The sequence below is a fragment of the Scheffersomyces spartinae genome (genome assembly GCF_019049425.1).
Source record: "Scheffersomyces spartinae strain ARV_011 chromosome Unknown scaffold_25, whole genome shotgun sequence".
Classification (NCBI taxonomy): Eukaryota; Fungi; Ascomycota; class Pichiomycetes; order Serinales; family Debaryomycetaceae; genus Lizanozyma; species Lizanozyma spartinae.
Window position 1 is genome coordinate 49304 of NW_025065072.1, and position 23998 is coordinate 73301.

At 38.1% G+C, this 23998-nt stretch overlaps 11 protein-coding genes across 11 annotated transcripts; 5 read left to right on the forward strand and 6 right to left on the reverse strand.

The window, feature by feature from the left end:
• Positions 1-319: 319 nt before the first annotated feature.
• DOA1 (Doa1p) lies at positions 320-2590 on the forward strand (the record flags this gene model as incomplete). Its single annotated transcript, XM_043193661.1, has 1 exon — positions 320-2590. One exon carries the CDS (start codon positions 320-322, stop codon positions 2588-2590), a length of 2271 nt encoding a protein of 756 aa, XP_043047197.1.
• Positions 2591-2986: 396 nt separating this feature from the next.
• Positions 2987-3313, reverse strand: KQ657_002915 (uncharacterized protein; the record flags this gene model as incomplete). Its single annotated transcript, XM_043193662.1, has 1 exon — positions 2987-3313. The coding sequence occupies one exon, from the start codon at positions 3311-3313 to the stop codon at positions 2987-2989; it is 327 nt and encodes a 108-aa protein (XP_043047198.1).
• A 188-nt stretch (positions 3314-3501) lies between these two features.
• TRP3 (bifunctional anthranilate synthase/indole-3-glycerol-phosphate synthase) lies at positions 3502-5007 on the reverse strand (the record flags this gene model as incomplete). The annotated part of the gene is made up of 1 exon (XM_043193663.1): positions 3502-5007. The coding sequence occupies one exon, from the start codon at positions 5005-5007 to the stop codon at positions 3502-3504; it is 1506 nt and encodes a 501-aa protein (XP_043047199.1).
• A 291-nt stretch (positions 5008-5298) lies between these two features.
• On the reverse strand, positions 5299-8082 carry MCD4 (mannose-ethanolamine phosphotransferase; the record flags this gene model as incomplete). Its single annotated transcript, XM_043193664.1, has 1 exon — positions 5299-8082. One exon carries the CDS (start codon positions 8080-8082, stop codon positions 5299-5301), a length of 2784 nt encoding a protein of 927 aa, XP_043047200.1.
• Positions 8083-8417: 335 nt separating this feature from the next.
• On the reverse strand, positions 8418-10292 carry KQ657_002918 (uncharacterized protein; the record flags this gene model as incomplete). Its single annotated transcript, XM_043193665.1, has 1 exon — positions 8418-10292. One exon carries the CDS (start codon positions 10290-10292, stop codon positions 8418-8420), a length of 1875 nt encoding a protein of 624 aa, XP_043047201.1.
• A 2981-nt stretch (positions 10293-13273) lies between these two features.
• On the forward strand, positions 13274-14626 carry KQ657_002919 (RTA1 domain-containing protein; the record flags this gene model as incomplete). Its single annotated transcript, XM_043193666.1, has 1 exon — positions 13274-14626. One exon carries the CDS (start codon positions 13274-13276, stop codon positions 14624-14626), a length of 1353 nt encoding a protein of 450 aa, XP_043047202.1.
• A 1054-nt stretch (positions 14627-15680) lies between these two features.
• Positions 15681-15971, forward strand: KQ657_002920 (uncharacterized protein; the record flags this gene model as incomplete). Its single annotated transcript, XM_043193667.1, has 2 exons — positions 15681-15684; positions 15709-15971. The coding sequence occupies 2 exons, from the start codon at positions 15681-15683 to the stop codon at positions 15969-15971; spliced, it is 267 nt and encodes an 88-aa protein (XP_043047203.1).
• An 84-nt stretch (positions 15972-16055) lies between these two features.
• Positions 16056-16859, reverse strand: VAM3 (SNAP receptor; the record flags this gene model as incomplete). The annotated part of the gene is made up of 1 exon (XM_043193668.1): positions 16056-16859. The coding sequence occupies one exon, from the start codon at positions 16857-16859 to the stop codon at positions 16056-16058; it is 804 nt and encodes a 267-aa protein (XP_043047204.1).
• A 1219-nt stretch (positions 16860-18078) lies between these two features.
• Positions 18079-19686, forward strand: KQ657_002922 (uncharacterized protein; the record flags this gene model as incomplete). Its single annotated transcript, XM_043193669.1, has 1 exon — positions 18079-19686. One exon carries the CDS (start codon positions 18079-18081, stop codon positions 19684-19686), a length of 1608 nt encoding a protein of 535 aa, XP_043047205.1.
• Positions 19687-19697: 11 nt separating this feature from the next.
• On the reverse strand, positions 19698-21896 carry SEC1 (Sec1p; the record flags this gene model as incomplete). Its single annotated transcript, XM_043193670.1, has 1 exon — positions 19698-21896. One exon carries the CDS (start codon positions 21894-21896, stop codon positions 19698-19700), a length of 2199 nt encoding a protein of 732 aa, XP_043047206.1.
• Positions 21897-23227: 1331 nt separating this feature from the next.
• Positions 23228-23935, forward strand: CAS42 (uncharacterized protein; the record flags this gene model as incomplete). Its single annotated transcript, XM_043193671.1, has 1 exon — positions 23228-23935. One exon carries the CDS (start codon positions 23228-23230, stop codon positions 23933-23935), a length of 708 nt encoding a protein of 235 aa, XP_043047207.1.
• Positions 23936-23998: the final 63 nt, after the last annotated feature.

A 23998-nucleotide genomic window follows, 5' to 3' on the forward strand; every position in this document is an offset into this window, starting at 1 on the left:
ATAACAACTAATAAAGATAACTAAGGAAAAGGTATAGTTTATAAAATGAAAGGTTGACTCAGTGTTAGTTTTTCTCTTACCATAAATGGAAGTAGTGTACTTACCGTTCGCACTTTGGACCGTGGAAGAATATAAGAATTAAACACAAGCGTACCGTAAAGGTCAAGGTTAAGGAGCATATACCGAGCTACTATAGACATTGACATATACATCATAGTGTGTATACGTTGTATTTAAGAGGTACATATTCATCTATTGTACTTATGCTATTTGTGCGTGGATTGAGCTGCATACAATTGAATTGAATTGAATGAGTAACATGAGTGATTCGTTCTCGTTAAGCTCTACCCTTTTGGGCCACTCACTGGATGTTAGATCCCTTTCTGCTGTTGATGATGTGATTATTTCGGCTTCAAGAGACTCGACTGGTCGGAAATGGACACGAGCCAGTGACTGCAGCGATTGGAGTTCCACTGTAGTGTTCCAATCTCCGACATCATCGTTTGTCAATGCTGTGAGTGCCAATGACCTTTGGACGGCCTTTGGTGGCAAAGATTGCATCATATATTTATCCGAGACACATGGCAGTGGAGATGGTGATACTAAGACTGAAGGATTCGAATTACCTGGCCATTCATCCAATGTGTGTTCGTTAGCATTCCTGTCTGATCTTCGGAGATTAATTTCCGGTTCCTGGGACTCAACAGCCAGAGTCTGGGACTTGGAATCATTTACAACTATATATACGCTCAAGGGCCACAAATCTTCAGTCTGGGATGCCAAAATCATCGATGAAGACACATTTATAACTGCTTCTGCTGATAGAACCATTAGATTATGGCAGAATCAAACTGAAGTACGTCAATTCATTGGTCATAATGATGTGGTTAGAAAGATTCTATTATATCCTGATGATCCTAGTCGTTTTGCTTCTTGTTCCAACGATGGAACCATCAAGGTTTGGGATATTGATTCAGCAAATTGTATCCAAACACTATCCGGTCATGAATCATTTGTATATGATATTGCTTTGGCCCCTACTGGTGATATCATCTCAACTGGTGAAGATAGAAGTATTAGAGTTTGGAGAGATGGGGTGTGTATTCAAGCTATACGATTACCCTGTGTTTCCGTTTGGTGTGTTATAGTATTATCCAATGGTGATATAGCCGTAGGAGGCTCAGATAATACTATTAGAGTATTTACCTTAGACTCTCAACGGGTTGCTTCTAAAGACGCTTTGGAAACATTTTTGGAGTCTGTTAAGAGTTCGGCCATCTCCGAACAAGGTCTTGATGATTTGAAGCATACTGATTTACCAGGACCTGAAGTTTTGGAGAAACCAGGTAAACAAGAGGGTCAAATCATCTTGGTTAAGATACCAGCAACCGGTACAATTGAGTCCCATCAATGGTCTAGTGGTAGTTGGATGAAGATTGGTGATGTAGTGGGAGCAGCTGGTAATAGTGAGGGTAACAAGAAGGAACTCAATGGTCAATTGTATGATTATGTATTTGACGTTGATATTGAAGATGGAGCTCCACCATTGAAGTTACCTTTCAATACTACTGATAATGTTTATACTGTTGCCACCAAGTTTTTGGCTGATAATGAGTTGCCCAGTTCTTATACTGAAGAGGTGGTGAGATTCATTATGAAGAACACAGAAGGTGTTACCATCGGAACAGATAGAGCATTGGATGACAATGATAAAGAAGGTGAGCAGAATAATTGTGTAGCTGAAAGTGTTCCTAACTCTGTTTCTGAACGGTCCCTATCTGTTATTCCTGTGAAAGACTACATCTTCTTCAAAGACTACAATGGAGACCAGATCATCAAGGGCATGCGAAAGTTCAACTCCCAACAAGATACAGAGCACCAACTCGACGATATTCAATTGGAGGAGATCTGTGGGTTACTCGGAGGAGATTTAAGCTCCAAAGCAGCCATAGACTTGATTGATCATCGGTTACCTCCACTCTTCAAGACGTGGACTGAAGAAGCTCAACTTGTGTTGTATGATATCTTGAGAATATGTATTCCCCGAGTTAGCATGGGGGATATACTTAATTCTGCCACTGCAGGAGAGTTTATATATTCTGTTGTTACTAGGGAAACAACCAATGTTTCTGTGCTTATGATGATCACCAAAGTGTTGAGTAACATAGTGGGTAATTTAATTTTATTTGTTCAGATATTTGTTGATGAAAATGGCTATGCCAACACCCTTGCAAACACCATTGGGGGTTTGATGATCAATGGGAACAAGTCCAAAACCCACAAACATTACAATGCACTTATGACCAACGTGGCCTCGTTCTTGTACAATGTCTCGGTGTTCCAATACACATCGAAGAATGCTCCCAGTTCAAGTCAACCATTGGTAGATATCATGAACCTATATGGTGATGAGATTGCTCGTTCCAATAGTGAAGCTGCGTATAGATTGACTGTTGCATTAGGGAACGTTCTTGTCCAAGGCACTGCTATGACCGTTGGACCTCCATGGTTGATCTTTATTGGTGATACTTATAAGGAACACAGGTTTGTGGTTGTTGCAAAGGATATGATGCAATTAATAAAGAGATAGAAGTGTACACTGTATACGTGTATCGACCATGGTATATATACTACACTGTTATACTGCAGTATTACACTGTTACGCTACAGAACCACACTATTATACTACTACCCACTACGTCTGTACTGTACTCTATACTGAACTGAATAGTTACTGTTATACATTGCTATAGTGAGTGCATGCTATGGTACAGCCCTCTCTATAAACTGTACTCTACACTGTGCACTGTACGCCACACCGTACGCTGCACAAGACAGCCAACTGTAACGTGCTCTATACTAAGAAGTGTCCAAATTGAACTCTATGTTGTACTTATACGATTATAGGTGTAGGTGTACTATTATACTGTGTACTATTATACTGTGTACTATTATACGTGTAATATTATACGTGTACTATTATATACTATGTGGTGTAGAATAACTCTGGGACTTTATGAACAAAATCAACCAACTTCTTAGCCACCTCCAAATTAAAATCATCACTCAATTCTGTCATGGTATAAACCTGAACCGTCAAATCATCTCCAGACCCAATTCTTCCAATGATCTCATAGTTCTTACCGGCTTCCAATATTTGTGATGGCGACTTGATGGGGATTGGCCCGTTACTTTCAAGCTTGCCTCTCATGTCGTTGGTGTTGAACAATTCACATCGTCCCATCACCCGAACCACTTTGCCTTGGAATTGCTGTAATCTGGTGGCATCCACCCTTATGCTCATAGCGTTCATGATGTGTATATTAGTGGTATCAGTTAGTGTTAACAGTTGGCAGTGGTACTGATCTGTGGTGGCTGCATGTACTTGACTATGAGTATTCGAGACGCGTTCTCGCCCTCGGTTCTACCCTCGGTATTCCTTTTTAAGAAACAGGTGTAAACTGTACTAATGTGTATAGTATTGTACTGTATTTAATTCTATTAACAGTGAGTCAACTCATGCAAATATTCTCCAAGTATTCCCTTCTCCTCTGCTCTCATCAAGCTCTCTCCAATAAGAAACCCATCAACACCATCTTCATATTTATACTTTTTAACATCTTCAACACTGGTGATACCAGATAATGCCAATACCAATACATTGGATCTAGTTTTGGCATGTTTGACCAATGAGGACGTAGTATTCAAATCAACATCAAAGGTAGTCAAGTTCCGGTTGTTCACTCCAATCACCAATGGATCAACGTTCACGTGACCCAATTGCATAGCTATGGTCAACTCCTTCTCGTCATTAACTTCAACTAAGGGCACCATGTTCAATGAAAGTGAATAGTCATACAATTGTGCCAATAAATCGGGTTCCAACATCTTGACTATTAAAAGCACAGTGTCAGCTCCTGCTAATCTTGCTTCAGCTATTTGATATTTGGAAAAGATAAACTCCTTACGTAATATAGCTGGTCTGTTCTTTTGGCTATCCACAACACGACGGATGAGTTCCAAGTCTTCCAAGGACCCTTTAAACCAATTGGGTTCAGTTAAAACAGAAATAGTGGCACATCCATTACTGGCATACGACAATCCTTGTTTGGCAGGATGGGCAGTGATGTTTATATCACCCTTAGAAGGTGAAGCTCTTTTGAATTCAGCCAAAATTGGAGTCAAACCTTTGTTATCTTTGGTCAAACGTTCATAAAAGTTGATCACGGGTGGTGCAATTCCCATTTGTAAAGTGGTTTCTAAATCACCAAATGATTTCCCAGGAAGTGACTCAATCTTTTCGTAATCAAGCTTTCTTTGATCATAGATTCTTTGTAAGATATTCTTCTTTTCTTTAGTAGTAGGAGTATATGTGGCGTGATATTTGGCATTCTCTTCCCAAGTACCTCCATGAATAGACAAAATGTTGTCTATCATCAATTGACCTGATTGGGTCAAGATTGACTCGGGATGAAACTGAACTCCTTCAACAGTGTATTTCCGATGTCTAACACCCATAATAATGGGCACTTCTGTTTCTGTAGTAGCAGTAATTTCTAATTCATCAGGTAAAGTTTGAACGTGTCCAGCCAATGAGTGATACCGAGTAACAGCAATGGATTGTGGAACATTTTCAAACATCCCAATACCATCATGTTTAATAGTAGTAGTTTTCCCATGCATGATTTCTCCAGCATATCCAACATCACCGCCAAACACTTCATACATACATTGTTGGCCCATGCAAACCCCAAAAACAGGCTTGATCCCAGCAAAGTGTCTAATGGCATCCTTACATATCCCAGCATCTGTACTGGGGTGTCCAGGACCTGGAGATATGAATATAATATCAGGGTTCATAGCTTCAATACCACTAATGGAAATTTCATCATTTCGCACAACATCCACCTTCCCACACTTGTCAGATTGACTCAAATACTGGTACAAATTCCACGTAAACGAGTCGTAGTTGTCGATCATCAACACGTGTCTTTTGGTCTCAGTCATCTTTTGGTGTGGTTAGTTTCCTTGGTGGTAAGACAGCAGCATTCAACGATTTTGGGCTTGATAATTGTTAATTTTTCATTTTGCATATTGGTGTGCGTGAGTCACTATTATTGGTTTGTGCACGTCGTATTCTCCTTTGATGTATTGGGTAAAATGTCTAGTGTAATAACCTCTAGTGTCGTTCTTTTATAATAAAATACTATAGTAGTTTTCTGTTCTTCGTAATGAATTCCTTTTGGCAAGTCCTCTTTTTTCTTATTTTTTTTCTCTGGATATTTATTTTTCACCAAATTAATTGTCTTTAGAGGTTCTCCGACGTAATTTGGCAGTAGACCCTTTTTTTGCTGAAATTACCGAGTGTTCTTCTCCTTGTTGATCTTTGGTAGTGGTCTGCTTTGCATCCTCTGTTTTATTGTTGTCCAAACTGACTCCATGGAGAACAACGGAACTAACAAGTTCCAAGACAAGCATGAACAAAGACAGAAGCATGGCAAGACAGTAATTCGAAATACTAATACCAATATCAAGCCACAGCCCTTCCGTTCTTACAAGGAAGAAGAAGTTCACAGTTAAGACATCACATGTAGAGATGATAAGGGTAGACACTGTGAAAGTATCGATATCAAGGTTATGGTTCATAATACCTAAAGCTGCGGACAAAAGCACATATGGAACCATGAGCTTGAGCATCAATAATGCACCCATTGCAAAGGGGTCAAAGATCGGAATCAAGCGGTACACAGCATCAAGAGAAAATGACGAAATCAGAGCAACGTTTCCTGTTCCAAAGAATGCAAATTGAAGGAAGAAAAACCCAACAATGGCAGTTCTCATCACTTGGACCCATTTCCTCTTACTATTCTTAGCTACTCTCTCAATCTCTAACCATTGAAGAAGAATCAAATTGTATCCAACATAAAAAAGCAATTCAAATGAAATGGTAAGCACAATAAACGTAGGAATAAATGCAAGATAGATCATCAATAATCTTAACTTGATATCCGGAGAAGGGTCCTTAGCATATGCAACAGGAACAACCACTAATGAAAGAATGAATATAACCCAACCAAGAACCTGAGTGTATAACGGAAGTCCCTCATTGTTTTGAAGAGATACAACAGAAATATTCGTAGTAAAGGTTATGACTATAATATTGACAAATTGTGCAACAACAAGAGCACGATGATGTTGACCAATATTATTATAAATGCTGTTGAATGCCACAACTGCCACAATTAAACTAGCAGCAACACCAGCATTAATTTGAAAAAGACTTTCAACTTTGACTGGGTTTAAGTTGGTGAAAATGCACATGAAACAACAAGAAATAAACCATAATAATTTGGAGCTAAAGGAGACAGTGTGGAAGAAAACAGGATAAAGACCAATGGAAACAAAAATTATGGAGAACATGTATCTTTCAAAAAACCCATAAGCAATGCCTTCATACATGGACACAAATGATAAGATAATGGCAAGTCTATGAGCAGGACTGATACCCCGAAACAAACGAGAAATACCTAAAATCATTACCGACTGTAAATCTGCAATAATATAGTACCAGAAGTATATGGGGAAAGCAGCATAAATCTTGTAATTAAATGGAGAGTTTTGGTATTGCAACAAGGCCATAATTCCAACTCCTAAAGTTATAAACACCACCTTTAATTTCATACTGGGTTGAGTGGGTTTCTGTTCACTCTCTGGAATCACAAACAATTGAAGAAAGAGTTTGAATGAATAGAAAATCCACCCAAAGAATCCAAAGGTAACAATTGACTTCAAGAATAGCCAATCATATTTCTGTAAGTAATCTAATCCTTCCAAACTGTTGCGCATCAACTGTTCAATCTTCACTATAGTATCCACTTCCATAGTAGATCTTTCCAAGTCATTAAGGTCCATAGTATCCAACGTTCCAAGTAAAGCTTCTATTTCTTCCTGTTGATCAATGATTGGGTTCTCGTCAAAGGCTTTAAACTCGGTGAACCTAAAATGATGACTTTGAACTTCCATTTCCTTGATTACGTATTGCTCTGCAACGGCTAAGGCATTTTTGTATAACGCATGTGCCTTAGTAGTTCCATTGGCATCAAGATAAGCTAAAGGCAATTCCCCCACTGAATTTGCGGGATAATTTGCACCAATTAAATATGCCATTAAGGGGGCAATGTCTGCTTGTTTCACATCATTTCTTACCAAATGGTCGAAATTCCAAGTATCGAAATACGTTGATTCATATCCACTAGCAATTGGATCTTGCAAATCTCTTTGTACGGCAGAATTAAGCCATTGTGGTTGTTTAATCCCTGCACCCCATGCAATCAATGGTGTACGGGTGTTATTGGGATGACCATCACCATGAGAGCCGTAATCCGACATTCCATGATCAGCAGTAAAGATAAAAGCAGTATCTTCGTCACCAAAGAACTGGTGGATCCGAGGAATCAAGGACTCCAATTTTTGATCTATATATTTTATATTATTGTAGTATTCTGGGGAATAAGGTCTCTTTGCATGTCCTGCCGTATCTGGACCCAATAAATGAAGGAAGAAGACATTACCATCTTGCATCAATTCGTCATGTAACGTTTGATTGGTGGTCAGATTGTCCATCAATGAGTCCAAATGATCAAATACAAACTTATCCAATTCAATTGAAGAAGACGTAAAGTCTTCAAAAGTATGATCATACATATGACAGTCAATAACCCCGGGAACAACTTTATCTCCAACAGAGAATATAGGAAGGATATCTGGAGATCCAAACAGATACGTATGTTTTGATTGGTTGAAGAAAGAGTCAAATTCCACAGGGTTTTCCTTCCAACCCTTCGTAACCGCAGATACATCTTCATAAAACCCTGCAATCATTGCTACATGTCCTGGTCTTGATTCAGTGGGCATGCGAGTATTGGAGATCCCCCACGAAGCATTGTTCAACACCAAACTTCTCAAGTAAGGTGCCAAGTACGTGCTGTTGCCGGTATCGGGATCAGGCAACCGTTGGAATGTTTTATCAGCTCTTAACCCATCGCCAACTATGAGAAACAATCGTTTGGCTGGTGGCTCCATGGTGGACTTGTGCTGACGCATTCCATGGACCAATGGCAGCACAAAGTAGATATCAAAGATCGACCATAGGTAGAAAATATGGAACAATACTCCTGTGATAAGTAGCAACTTTCTAGTGGAGTTCATTGGTGGAGGTGGAGGTGGTGAAGAACTACAGTGTGAGTTTTACTAACAATTTTCAGAACGCGTGTATATATTTTATGTTGGTGTTAGGGGGTATTATAATGGTTATACGTACAGGTTGTGGGTCTTCTTTCTAAATATACCACGCTGTATTTGATACTGCTTAATATACTATGGTGTATATGGCATATAGTTATATTATTCTGTGTTTGTCAACCTCTCTTCACCGCTTTCATCCACGAACAGTTCAGCTTATACACATTCATGAAATGAACATGCTCTCTAAGCAGTACAACGTATCGATCTTGAACCACCATGTCTTGTTTCAAACACTCAAGATAAACGTTAAAATTATTGGTAGAACTATTAATTTGATCTCGGAGTTCCTTATCCTTTCTATGACGTTCTTCTTGATATCTAAGCACATACTCTTGATACTCAAACCATTGTTTCTGATACTGGGTTACTTTATTGACGTATTTGCCCCATGTTTCGATGGTTGGTAGGTCATCTAATAAAGAATGGGGTGCTTTGGGAGGTAGGATATCAAGTATGGTTGGGGATGCATGTAGATCAAGTGCAGTAACCGGCTGAACATGACTATTAGTTGTTGCTGTTGCCTTGCTGTGATTGGTTACAAAGGACCTCTTATTAACTGGACTTTGAAGCGTTTCTGCCTTTGAAGTCCCATCAGAAAACTCAGCAAGTTTGGGTTTCTTATTTTTAGGGGAATAGTTGGTATTCAGTGTCTTCCGTTGTCTATTAAGGGTGGTTCTTGGGAGTGAGTCTTGTAAATCACTGAAATCAACTTCATCTATTCCCATCGTAAGGTTCTCCTTCAATTTGGTAGTTGAAAACGTATCTATTTTTTGCCTTTTAACAGTAGGAACAGCATTTTCCGAGGATAAGGGATGAAATATGAATGGCTTACCATCTCTCTTTTGCCTCTTGGATGATGATGATGATGGTGAGGTGGTGGACTTAATGGTTTCAGACGGTTCTGGCTTCACTTCAAGTACATCAGAATCTTGTTCTATGTCATCACATAATGTAGTTTTGGGGATAGCTGATTCACTTGCAAAGCTTGCTTGTCCTATATCGTCACCATTGCCAGGATTCTCTTCCTCAATATCGCTATCCTCAGATAACGAAGGAGAACGTCGTCTTTCAAAATCCTCAATACAATCGTCATCTTCAACAACATCATCATCAACATCATCATCGTCATCATCATCGTCATCATCATCGTCATCATCATCGTCATCATCATCGTCATCATCATCGTCATCATCAACAACTATGGGATTGTCTTCACCATCACCTTCAAAGGAAATATCTGTGTCATCAGGATCAGATGCAGAACCAAGTCCAAATCCACCATTCAGCAGAGGTTGTGGTATGTCATTTGGCAAATGCAGCAGAAACTCTTGATTGACTTGTTCTTTTAACTTTTGTTTAATGCGCTCTTCTTGTGCTCTGATCTCTTCCAGTTCCCTTCGAAGTTCTTCCTGACGTTCTTGTTCTCGCTTTAATTCTTCCTGACGTCGCTGCGTACGCTTTACTTCTTCTTGGTACCTTCGTATCTCTTCTTCTCTCTGTCTCCGTAACAATTCCTCTGTTTGTCTCTTCTCTTCTTCACGTCGTTTGCTATCAAACTCCCATTGTCTACGGAAATCTCGTGCTCTACGGGTTGCTTCATTCTGCTGCTGGAAATAATTCTGATAAAACAGGAAATAGCCATCTGATGCTCTGGATTTCCCAGTACCACCACCACTAGTGCTTGTTGATGTTGTTGTTTTTGTACTGGTATAACTGTAGCCACCACCAGGGTGATCTGCTTGATGTGGTTTATGAGTGAAAATATTCACTTTAATGGGGAATGACCTATCATATTCGGCCCTCTTATTTGGCTCAGAAAGGATTTCATATGCCTCTTTCACCTTAAGAAACTTTTGATGGGCATTATCATCACCTCTACTTTTATCCGGATGATACTTGAGACATAACTTCTTGTATGACTTACGCAACTCATCCTCGGTAGCAGAATACGTCACACCAAGCACTTGGTAATAGTCGACTGACGACATCAATAGGGAAAGAGCACTCTTAGATAGGAAGCGATTTGATTATTGGTTGGATTGTATAAGTAATGGATTAACTGGTATTGATGATGTAATCAGTAGATTTGATTTGACTTTAGATTCATTTTTTGAGTCAGGCACGAGTATAGTTTTCAATCGATATCACTTAATACTAGGGCGCTCCATTCCTTACAGTATAAACTACGAGTAAACGGTGAGTGTTAAAATGTATCAAATATTCTCTATATACACATACTCCAGTGTATCGAAGCTCACTGCACGGTATTGAAATGTGCTGAACTATTTTGCCATGTCTCTAGTTCACCGTTGTAAAGTATTAAAGTTTATCTCTAAGGTTATACCTTGCGTATATTCAACTGGACTTGGAAGAAAAGTCTTATGTAATGGAAAATTTCATAAACAGTTTCTTTAGTTGAAATTTTTGAAACTGTTTGGATTAATATAAGATCCTTCCAAATATCTTCTGAAGTTTTCTCGAAGTGTGACACTGGCGTAAGTGAATTTTGCAGCCGCCAGGTTTCCTATACCAATATTATCATATTTATAGTTATTTGTTTTTGCCTAAACTTTTCATTCTGAGAGTATTTTGGTGTACTCAAACTTAATACCACATTTCAAATATGACAAGACATATAATCAGACAAAGTTGATGTGACAACGAGCTAGTGCTAAAATAGTAAATTTCATCAACTTAGTGGTAGTACTTTCCTGTAGAATTTCCTTTGTAGATAAATATAACGACGAAAATATACTAATCTCAATTTATAACTCTTTATAACATTTTTTTTGGGACATTGAGTTACAATTCACTGGTAGTAACAAGCATAGAACAGTTTAGACCGATGTCAGTTATTAATTCGATTCTGTTAAATTAGTTTTGTCGCATTCAAAGAGTCCATCTCTTCTTGTATTCTACTTTATGCAGCCACGAAGATTCCCAATTGGGTTGGCGGCTTAAAGATTTCTGCTAGTTTTAAAATCGGATTTATATTGTACTAGAAAATACACTGTAGTATAGTTTACACTTTAATATGGTAAGCTGTGCTGCTTATGCTCTAAATCTTTTGACAATGGCCTAATTGCGATAAGTATAAAGAAGAAGTAGTGTCGGCAGAGATATTGGGGCCTAGTCTGAGAATTCTTAACATGGTTGCGAAAGAGAAAAGAGAGGAAAACCATCTAACACAGAATCCAGCTCTATCAATCCAAATGCATTCACTACGAATACGTAAAAGTGCAATTGCTATACAAATTGGAATTGTTGTGGAAGGAATCACCAAAAGTCAAGCAATCTGATTTTCAGAGAAAGTGATGGTTAAACGACGAAATTGGCACAATTCTTGAAGGGGACAGCACCCAAATCTTTAAATTAGGGTTCCCTGCAACAGGAAAGGAACAGGGGAAGGAACAGGGGAAGGAAATTTATGTTTTAAGTTACTTATTTTACTGGAGTTGTGATTGATCCCAGACTATGGTGAGCTACATTTGATTCCAAAATCAACCATATTATGCTTCGAAATTAGACAAAAAGGTATTTGACTTTGCAAAAACAATCAATGGTCAATTCAAGCTATCTACTAAGGGCGCCTGTTATCTTTGTTTAAGGGGTTCACAGAGGAGCTTAGAAGAATGAACTTTTGTAGCTCCTGATAAGCATCGACCAGGTGAAGGTCTCCCTTCTTGCTTTAATCAAAAATTGTGTCTTTCCCTTTAATTTCTGATGCCTTTTGAGGCTTGCGAATTTAGGTTTAAGCATATCCCCCTTAGTACCAAAAATGGATTATTTTGAGATTGAACCGGGGCCGTTGCTTCTATCTGAATAGGATAACTACAGAAGAGGGTGTGTTTCCTGCGTATTTTTGTATTTCCTTAGTTGCTATTTATTCTTTCTATCTATTTTTTAAACATCTACCTGTAATAAGAATCTAATGCTATCTCAATTGGTCTTAGGCTCGGTACGGTTGCATTTGAGGAAGTATTGGACTAAATTTGTTAATCAGGGTATTGGCTGCAATATCAAATTATATGCAGGATAGTAAGGTTGAATTGAAATCGAATTTGGTACCTCATTAACGCTGATAGATAGAGGAAGATGGTAAAAGTGGTAATTCAGAAGTGATAATCACTGAAGGAGTCTCGAATCAGCTAAATAATATGTTATTCCGCTATGGTAATATTAAATAGTCTCGTATTCTGACGGAGTTGATATATCCGCGCAGATGATGTAAACTGACCTATTTTGTAATATAATAGAATTGCTTGCCCAGAAACTTGCAAGCGTAATAAACAATAGTTGCTTCATTGCATAGCCCTATTCACACTAATACTAATACCACACTAGACCTATATTGTCATTATATTATAACTATACAGTAACTACGTTATAGCTTTACGTCATACGCTACCTTTGTTATATATACTTCCAAGACCGTTTGTCACACCACGACCGTTTGCGTGTGCCATGGAATAATACTATAAAGCCAAGAGCACGGCTCAGTTACTTGGTATCCCACCTATGTCTAGTGCAGTGTGACTTGACTAAACAAGCGGCTAAATTAGTAAACTAATCTCCCTCTTCTCTAGCTACACTTTGTAGCACTCTACGGGTGCCATACCCACTCTATATATGGCAAAAACTCTTGGTATACAAGTACTATTTTACTACATTCATGTGGTAAAATAAGCCCTAAACAAGAGTCACAAACTCACTTATCTATCAACATCTCATAGTAAATCCCGTCTTTAGGTTACGGAACAAAGGGTCAGCTTCGCCCAGCTGCCCCTTTGTTTAAGTGCAAGCCGCAGTATTGTATGATTGCTATCACTGAGTCGCCAAAATTAATACATTCTCGACTATACAGATGGATGCCAAGTGGTAAATATATAAAGTAGCGCATCTAGCTTTTCAATTTCTATTATCTGCTATCAATTACGTACGGTAAGAAGCATATATTGTGCCATTCATCATGTCTATAGCCATAACAAATTCTGCAATATCTAGAGGTTGGTCCGATTGGCAACCATCCATAATACCAACCAAAACTACCTTACTGACATTTACCGGAGATCCGTCTAGTTTATTATCCGTCATCTCTTCAGCTGTGGATCAAGTTGCAACTGAAACTAATTGGCCCGTCCTAATGGACCTTTCACGGTCTATTAGAGGCGCCCAAGCATCCATTACTATCATGCGAGCAGAACTGGTATTGGCTACAGCAACCGATCAAAGCGTTCTACTGCAGGCTACTGAGATTATTTTCAATGCTACACTTAATTTGAAGGCTTTGGAGTTTGAGAACAATCCATATCAATACAATTTGAATGTGGCAGCTAATGCTATTTATCTTGTTGTTTTTGGCTTGATATGGGGTTTCAACACTTTAATGGTCATCAAATCAAAATATTGGTGGTACAATATAACATTTTTTCTTGGGTTTGGTCTTGAAGTTATTGGATTTATTGGTAGAATTGTATCCACAGTTGATATAGAGAACCATGATGCATTTTTAATGCAAATTATTGGGTTAACTATGGCTCCAGCTCTTGTTATGGCTGGAATGTATTTCCTATGTGCTCAAGCTGTGGTTATCCATGGTAGGGGTTACTCCATATTGAAGCCCTTATGGTATTCTTATTTCTTTATTACTACGGACGTTTTATCAATTTTCGTTCAAGCTGGCGGAGGTGCCGCTACTTCAATTGCTTATAACAACAATAAGTCTACTAAACCAGGTACAAATATGATTTTAGGAGGTATATGTTTCCAACTACTTGCCATGACATTTTTCGTTGCATTTTGGTTTGATTTTTTACTTCGGTTATACTTCAAAGACAATGCCAAAATTGAAGATTCAAATCCTTATAAGAAGCGGTCTATAAAGAATTTTATAAAGTTATTATTGGCTACTCCATCAGCAAGAAGGCATACAAGAAACACCTTGGACAAGTTCTACAATCCAAAATTCCAAAGTATTCGTTCAAGACCATTGTTTAATTGGTTCCCGTTGGCAATTACCGTTAGTGTGTGTGTCGTGTACATTCGGTGCATATATAGAGTGGTTGAATTGGCTGAAGGATGGAGAGGTCATTTAATTACTCATGAAGTTTATTTGATGACCTTAGAATCTCTTATGATGTCAATTGCTGGGTTAATCTTCATCCCATTCCATCCATATTTTGTACTTGGAAAAGTCAACGTCGTAAAATTGGCCTCCATTAGAAAGAGACTTGATGTTGACGAAGGAAATGGTTCAGAGAATGAAGAAAACTCTTCGAGGAGTGTTTTGAATCAAACTGTTGATGTCCATGAAGAAAAGTAAATAGTTTATCATCGCATGCTATAAGGTATGGAAGCACTTAGTCGTTCCACATCCATCACTATATCTATGTATTATATTTTATTATTATTTCTAACTAGGGTAATTCATGAGAGAAATTACACACAATGCCTAAGACGCAAGTTGTAGCAAACCGGTCAAAAAGAGGAACGTTACTGTTTCTAATGGGCCAAAGCAATTGGTTGTGTTTTTCAAACGCAATGAGAAATTCGCAGCCATAACCGCCAACATTTGGCAATGTCTCGTTACTTCAACGGTGTATGGACTCTTTTAAAAGTACACCAACAAATCAGATATGGCAAATACGTTTCACGGAATGTTCTGTCTGCTTTCCCTGTAACCTTGCAACCTCATTTATCAACCATTGTGTTAAGAACTAGGGATGGAACTTGCTGGTGTCGCATTGAAACAAAATTCTTAGTGAATCAACCAGAAGGTATGCATCTGCTTAGGTTTACCAAACCATTAAACGAACGACCTCCGTCAACGAAACGGGGGTCAAATTAAACTTTTTCGTACAAAGTGTTAGAAGATATTCTAGAGCACAACTGCTGTCAACATCATACATTCCTTTGATAGTGGTTCCATCAAAATATGTTTCATTGCACAAAGGTCACATGCAATCTCTGACATACTAAAACATGCGGTTCTACGGCTTGCTGGACTACAATATACTGTACGATAACACGCACTATAATATGTACTATAATAAATATTTAATTTAGTTTATTTAGTGCACTGTACTTCACTTATGCCGTACTGATACTATGCTAATATTGTACTATACCCACTGCACTATACTTACTGTACTAAGATTATACCTCCTATAACTGCGCTACACTGCACTACTCTGTAGTGTTAGTTGGCTATATTTTTCTCCGCAAGTGGCAACCCCCTAACACCACGCCCTCGCGGCGCCACCGCCACTATAAGTTAGCAATACCTGACCCTATATACTTATATCCCTTGTGTTATTCATTATTCATCAATAATGCCCCTTATAGGTAAGCATAGTCTAAATCACGTCTTAACATCAATGAGTAGTACTAACGAAGCATTTTCAGTCCCGGTATCGGTCAAAATAGCTCTCACTTTGGGTGCAGTGGTAGGAGCAGGAGTAGCGGTCCTCCACAACAAGGAGATGTTGTTTGAAATAATGGAACGTAAGTTAAGTCAAGGTGCTGCTTATTGTGAATCTCAGGCTAAGCGCTACAGCACAAAAAAGGACTCCCAGTTGTATGCTGAAGATAGTGATAATTCTGATTGTGAACCTGTGACCCCTAATGAGACTGATATAGAATCTGATATGATTGATGAATTAGATTGATCTCGGGGTAAGGGTTTTAAGTTATTATTATGGTTTCAATATGATGGTCTTTGTTAAATCTGTTCATCTGTAGTTTGCTCTGTATCAACTGATAGCTATAAGAATAATGGTCAATAGAATAACCGAGAAAACAATCAACAGTATTACACAGCATTTATTCTTTTGCTTTTGGTGTTCTTCAGCTCTTATCAATTCCTTGTGAGCTCCTTGAGCGTTCCCCTCATAGTTGGTGATATTGTTCTCTATGGTATCAAGTTGTTCACCCTGTTGGTTAACTATTTGATCCAAGTCTTTGAATATAGCATTCACCTCCATTACCCCCTCGTGTATTCTTGTTATCTCGTTTTCTCTCTGCTCCGTAACCAACGTGTGATATTCAAGATCTGTTTGGTCAATTTGAGGCTCTAAAACTAGTTGCTGGACTTGTTGGGCTTGTTGACTTTGTTGATGATCTTCAAAAGCTCCATATTGTTGTTGGGGGTTACTTTGAAACAATTTGGTCCTCTCAGAAGAAGATTCTAATGGCGTAGCATGTTTCTTTTGTTGATACATCTTAATTGTAGCAGTCAGTTGTCTCTGAACTGCACTAAACTCCGTCTCGAGTCTTTCTCTAACAACATAATCGTTTGAATTCAGTGATGTCGCCGTCTTGTTATCTTGAGCATTAAGTAAACGTCGACACTCTGCTTCAGCAGTATTTATTTTCTTTACTAATTCATCCAATTGTTTCCTAAGACCTTCAGAATCTCGTTTACTGCCAATGAATTGTTTCTGTCTATTTAATTGGGCAGCCAAGCCAGCATACAGTGCAAGTTTTGTTCCTATATCATCCTCTGCTGAAGCAGACTTACGAGTCTGAGCTTCTAGATCAAAATTAGCAAATGACATTATACACTGGAGTAGAACGGTGCCAGAAGTCTAACTCACCACCATGAATCGTTGCTTAGACTGACTTATTTTTGAATATCACGTGACAATTGTCATGTGACAAATTGCTGGTAATTATTGTTTATATCTATGTCGTTATTACATATATATATATAACTACATTTTCACATTATATTAATTACATTACCATTATCTCTATTACTTATAAGCCTCCGTGAAATAAAAAGAAAAGAATAAAAAAATTGTCTAAACGACACTCATTAAACAAGGTGTTCGATCAATGTTGAGTCTTGTTATCAAATTCCGTGTAGGGTGGAGGAACACTTGTAGAAACTTCATTGTTCCCAGATGAAGAAGGATTAGGAGAATGGCGAGTTTCTTCAATAGAACCATAATTAGCAGCTGGAGCCACTAAAGGTGATGGTTCCAGGACAATGGTATTGTTATGAGTGTGATGATGTTGATGATGATGATGATGTTGATGTCCTCCTCCTCTTTCCAAGTCTTGTCCGTAGACGTAGTATATTCTTGTGTCATGGTCAATGGTGTAAGGGGGGTATTTGGCAATGATGTACCATGAATGGATTAAACCGGGCAAGTAACCCATCAAACAAAGCAAGATATTTATAAGGGAGTCACAAGAACATATTCCTCTTCTAATCCAAACTGGCAACGGAGGGAATAACACAGACACTATAATAAGTAGAATGTCTGAACAACAAGGAGAACAACAGCAACACATACTGTAGAATAGAACACAAACAATTAAACCAGCGATCCAGCTGAGGAGATATATTAAAGTAGATGAAGTTATTTTGAGTATGATTTTGATGGGATATCTAATAGAATAATAATGTATCGCTAGATCCACGGGGGATGTTTACTCCTTTATATATACAAAATTTAAATTGGACGGTGGTCCCTTCAATTTTACATGATCATCTCAAGCCCTTTTATATAGTATTCTTTGTCCGGTCGTGCGCGTCACCATCCCGCGCGGACATCGCCATTCTCGGTCGGGATTCTCCAGAAGTGGTTCACTATACACCTTGACATAGAGTAGTCGAACTTATAGTCGAACTTATAATCGAACTTTAGTAACTACGGTGATCAATTGAGGTATTGCATAGTCATTATATAGACGTATAATTGTTTGTGACAGAATTTCTGTTGTGTGTGTTGGTTATCATTGTGTATACTTTACTGTTGATTCGCCATCATGTCTAACATTACGTTGCAAGTGTCATACGGTCATTTAACCAAGAAGATAACATGTTTGAAGACTCAAACGGTGAATCAGGCTACAGGAATGGCGATGGACAAGTTTCTGTTGAATCAAAGTGAATTGGAGGGTAAGCTTTTGTACCAGAGGAAAGTATTGGATACTTCCTTACCCTTACGATTCACTAACGTGATTAATAATAGTAAAGTTGAACTACAAGTAAAAGAAGTCTCTAATAAGACGGTATCTGCCAGTGCTGGGGGTTCTAAAGTTGATATAAAGTTAATAGTAGCTGGTGTGCCTACGGCTAGACCACAATACTTGTTGAAAGATATAGACACAAGTCTTCTGTTGAGTCAAGTTGTACAAGAGTTTGAAAAGGCCAATTCTGGTTTGAAATTGCCATTAACAGAGTCACAAACGAATGATATTAAGATTGAAATGATCCTTGTTGATCAAAAAATCCCCTTGTCGCAGTTCAATTCTACTGTACTTGGTACGGTGATTGGCTCAGGAGTTAAGAATTTTGTAGTAAGATTGAATTACTCCAATAATGAAGGTGCTGCTGAACGAGAACTTCATCAGCAGCAAATTGTTCGGACACAATTAGAACAACAGAGACAGACTAATGTCAAACGGATGGAAGAAGAACATCTTCACCGAGAACAATTAAAAGAGGAGTTGAAACGGCAAAAGTTACTTGAAAGGCAAAGGGAAGAGGCACAGGAGAAAGAGAATCGTATGGAATTAGACCCGAATGTATTGCCAGTCGATAAAAATACTATTCATAATGAGTCTCGGATAGTCCGTCGGAACAGCGGCAGCGAACAGGAACAAAGCGCAAGTGTCAATGCAAGTGAAAATGAAAGCGCAATAAATACGAGGCTTATTGATGACGCCCTACAACTTAATATAGAGAGTGATACTCAATTGTATAAGCCTGGAAATCATCCAACGACACTTTATGAGAATCCAGATGATGACTATGAGATGACTGTGAGTCAAGCTAAACAATATTACAGAATGGTTCAACAAAAAGGTAATGCAAAGCCTGCCAAAATTCCTAAACCGGTAACGCATTACAGTATACGGTTAAGATTCCCCGACCGGAATATTATACAATTCAATTATGAACAAAAGGAACTATCAAATTTGAAGTTGGGGACTTTATTAAAGAGAATTGATCAAATATTATTACCGGAATATGTCAATCATTACATAATAAAGTTCCCGGAACCACCATTCAAAGTCTTATCATTTACATTTGACACAAATAATAAACTATTATTGGAGTTCCCAGAATTTCAAACTGAACGTATCTTATTACTTTGGGAACTTAAAGATACCTCTTTATCACGTAAGGGGCCATTTGTTAAAGAAGAATCTATTGCTACTATCAAGAATTCCAATGAAAGGGCCGAGATTGTCATTGAAGAAAATAGATCGTTATTACCAGACGATGAAGTTGATGATAATAATAAGAAAAAGACTACCACCAATTCTTTTGAATCTAATTCATCATCTACTTTCAATTCCACCAAAAACCCCAAAGATGAGAATGTCAATGATAGAGTCCCTCGTTGGATGAAATTAAATAGAAAATAAGTATCTTTATATTATTTGGAAAAGATCTTAAACTTACTTTTCTTCTTTTTAGAAGGAGATGACTTATCTCCACCGCTAGGAGACAGACTATGCATTGATGCTTTGCTTGATAAGTTTGGAGTCATTGGTTTGGAACTAATGGATGAACCTTGACTCAATCGATTATATTGCTGATTTAAAGCAGGATTTGGATTCGAAGATGATTGTGGTGGTGCTGGAGGCTTGGGAACTTCAAACATGTACCCTGGAGCATCTCTTGGACCTCTAAGCTCTTGTAAAAGAGGTAAGTTGATCCGATCAACTGATTTATTGATATCAACATCTTGTAACCCAATGCAGAAATCCCGGGGTCTTAATAAAGTTTCTGAGCCAATATAAACCTCTTTATCTAATTCCTTGGAAAGTTCATAGGCTGCTCTGAGCTCGGAATAAGTCATACCTCCTGCCACATAAGAATAGATTCTTTGTCTAGACGTTGTTTTTCTTGTAGATGATTTCGTGTTTGACAGATCGGCCCAAGTTGCTCTAACTCTTGAAGTTCTAAACGCTTGTGGTCCACTAGTAGTAGAGGTGGAAGTCTGAGCTTCGGTTTTAGGAAGTTCATCTTCTAAAGGTCTTTCTCTTATATAAGGAAATTCTTCCTCACTTAAAGTACCAGTGGTAACCTGTTGAAGAACATTCTTCAATCCACCAATGAATCTTGAGGTATTGAAAGTCCCTTCGTTGTTAATGGAATGATATAACTTCTTATCTGAATTTTTATCCTTTGGAGAAGATTTGATTAAGGGGAACCCAAGTTTGGCGAAGTTAACAAAGCATCTTGAAACCAACAGTTCCACTTGTTTGTTATCAACACCAATAAACATTGCTAATTTTGTAAAATCGTCTTCAATTAAACCTCCACGATATAACCCATAAATCAACACTAACCTTATCTTATCATTGATCAGTAAATCTTGTCTTGCTAATAACTCAATCAAATCATCATGTAAATGTTTATTCCGTTCATTTTCAAAAGTAATTCCATCAGCACAACATGTTTGTTCAAAATCAGCAGCAAATTCAGCGAGTTTACGTTCATCATTTCTTTGAACACATTCATCAATTAACAGTTTATGCAAACTAACATGCTTCCTTTCTTCATCGAACCCTTTCAAATGAGCCACTATAAATAATAAATCACTTGAAGTTTTAGCCTTAGTACGGTCCACAAGCATTGGATTATTTTTAATTAGATCATTGATTTTGCTAATGATCAATTCAGAGGCTTCAACAATATGACAATGTCTAAGCATTACCCATTCTTCATCGTCTTCATTATCGATTTCAGTATTGACTTCTGAGATTTCTCCCAATTCGTTCTCGGAGTTAAACTTATAGACCCCTTCTTTTTCCAATGATTCAACTATGTCCATAGCCATGGCTTGGTAGGTGAATTCATGAAGTAAAGGAGCAAACAAATCCAAGGATCTATCGGTGATAAGCAACACCGAACGAACACGATTGGTTTGAGGAGGGGGGTAATCTATGTTAAGTCTGGCATAATTATCTAGTTGAGATTGGAATTCTTGGGCTATCAAATGGGCAACTTTAGAAGAACTTTGATATCTAACATAAGGATATTCCCCGGTGACTACCACGACATTCACGAGAGCCTCGGCTACTCGTTTAATTTGATGAGGAACCAATTCAGCCAAGTTCTCATTATAATATATAGGCATGGCATTGGCCCTTGAAGAATCAACAACAAAGCATCGGGATTCAAGAGGGAACATGGACGCATTTATATATTCAATTAGTTTTTGGTTTTGAAAGTATTGAACTATTTTTGGTTCTGTAAGGAAATTTTGATTATAAAAATGATTCAATTCCATATCTGAACCAAGTTTAGGTATTAAAAGTCCATGACCTAATCGATATCTATTAGTGTGAACATCAGATAAAATACATTGTAAGTTGTACACTGACATGTGACACATATAGATGGCTTCTAGATACGACTGGGGTTTGCGTCGTTCATCTATGAGTTCAACGGCCACTACTAATCGAAGTAATTGATCCTTACTAATTATAGCATCTATTAGTGTCTTAATCTTCCTATCTACAACCAACACATAAAGTTTGCCTTGTTCTTGAACCTGTCGGATTCTTTCAAAGAGATATTCCCGCTGGATATTGATCAACGATAAGGGGTCTATATTCTTCACCATAATGATGATAAAGAAGAAGAAGAAAGTATTAGTTAACATTAGCATTTCTTTGTATGCGGCGGTGGTAAAGTTGTCAATTGTTATGGTAGCGCCGGTTGAGAATGCCAATTACTATAAACGGCAATGGTATATACAAGGTTTAAGGTTAAGATAAGCCCAATGGATTCATAGACCCAATGGAATTGGTGTAAGACACAGACCATAACATATAATAACCAACAGTACATCCTACACTATAAATACAGTCCTTATATAGAGTGTAGTGTTTGATTGTAGTGTCTGTCTCAATATATCTTCTTCAGGTACGCACCTACGTTCTTTGCTATGTTGGAAAATAATGTACTGCACAATTGCTTTGGAGAGAACACTACATTCAATACGAACTGCACTTCCGCCATACTACTATAAGTACTGCTAATGGCTGCTACGCTATGCTAGTAACTGCTACAATATAGAGGCGACTGTACGAGTAGTGAATGTACTAATGACTTATACTATGCAACTATACAACTGACTGGTGTGCTACCATGCTAGTGACTGATCAACACTGTGAACTCTTGTACGACGCTGTACCTAATTCGGCTCAAATCAATCGTGTCCTTAGCCGAATTTTACTTACCGATGCAGAATCAACAACCATCACATACAATAGAAAGTACGGGTATACTAAACGGCAAAGTATACAAGACGTGTGAGACGTGACAATACAGTGTACTATAGACAGCTATTCAGCTACAACTGCAGTTAGCTACAGATACAATTAGCTACAGATACAATTAACTACTTGTACCATTAGCTACTTGTACCATTAACTTGTACCATTAACTTGTACCATTAGCTTGTGCCATTAGCCACATACAACTTTATTCTTATGAACTATGGGACTGTTGAAATATATATTAGGATGGTATATCTTTCTGGTAGGCATTAGTGTCTACAATAAATGGATGTTTGGAGTCTTTGAGTTCCCCATAATCGTGACTGCGTTCCATCAAGTGGTGCTATTGATTTTTTCATCTATCATAAGACAACAAGGGTATCTGAAACAGCAGCAAATTAAAAGTAGTGACGAAGGGAGATCTCTGAGTCCGTCAACTCCAATCTTGAGACCAATAAGAAGAAGAAGCAGTAATAATGTCCATTCCAGTAGCTCCAGTTCTCCAATACATTCTGAAGATAATGATCATGATGTTAGTACCACTACTACTAAAAATAATAATACCATAGTGTGGAGTGTCTTTTGGACTACCATGCCGTGTGCAATAGCAAGTGCCTGTGATATTGGGTTTCTGAACGTATCCTTTAAGTATATAACATTATCATTATACACCATGTTGAAGACAAGTCTGTTGATCTTTGTTCTTCTATTTGGGTTACTCTTCAAGTTGGAACGGTTCAATTGGAAATTGGTGATAATCATCGCTATCATGACCTTTTCAGTCTCACTCATGGTTATCAAACCAGACCCTCTAAAAAATGGTGCTGATGAAGTTGATGATGCTAAGAGTCAGGCGGATGTTACCTTTGGAATCATCCTTATACTCATAGCTTCAATGTCCAGCGGACTTAGATGGTCGTTCACACAGTTGCTTCTTAAAGTGAATCCTAATACGTCCAACCCCATCCAAGCCATGTTCTATCTCAGTCCGCTTATGGCCACGTTACTCTTCATTACGGGGTTCACTTTTGAAGGCATTGGAAAGTTCTTCTCCCATGCTATATGGCAAGAAAAGGGGTATGCTCTAACCACCATATTGATGATTTTCCCTGGTATAATGGCCTTTATGATGACTTGGTGTGAGTTTATGCTCTTACAAGTGGCCCCCTTGATTACTCTTTCCATTGCAGGAATCTTTAAAGAGTTGGTCACCATTGTCATTGGGTTCCTTGTGTTTGGGGATCACTTATCATCAATTAATGTTGTGGGTTTATTCATCACCTTGGCCGACATTGGCTGGTACAACTATTATAGACATTTGGAAAGACTAGACCGTCAGCAACAGGCCAAAACAAAATCGTATGAATTGAATGAGTTATAGTTATGCAATATATACAGTGTATATTATACAGTTTAATATGGTACAGTTTAATATGGTACAGTT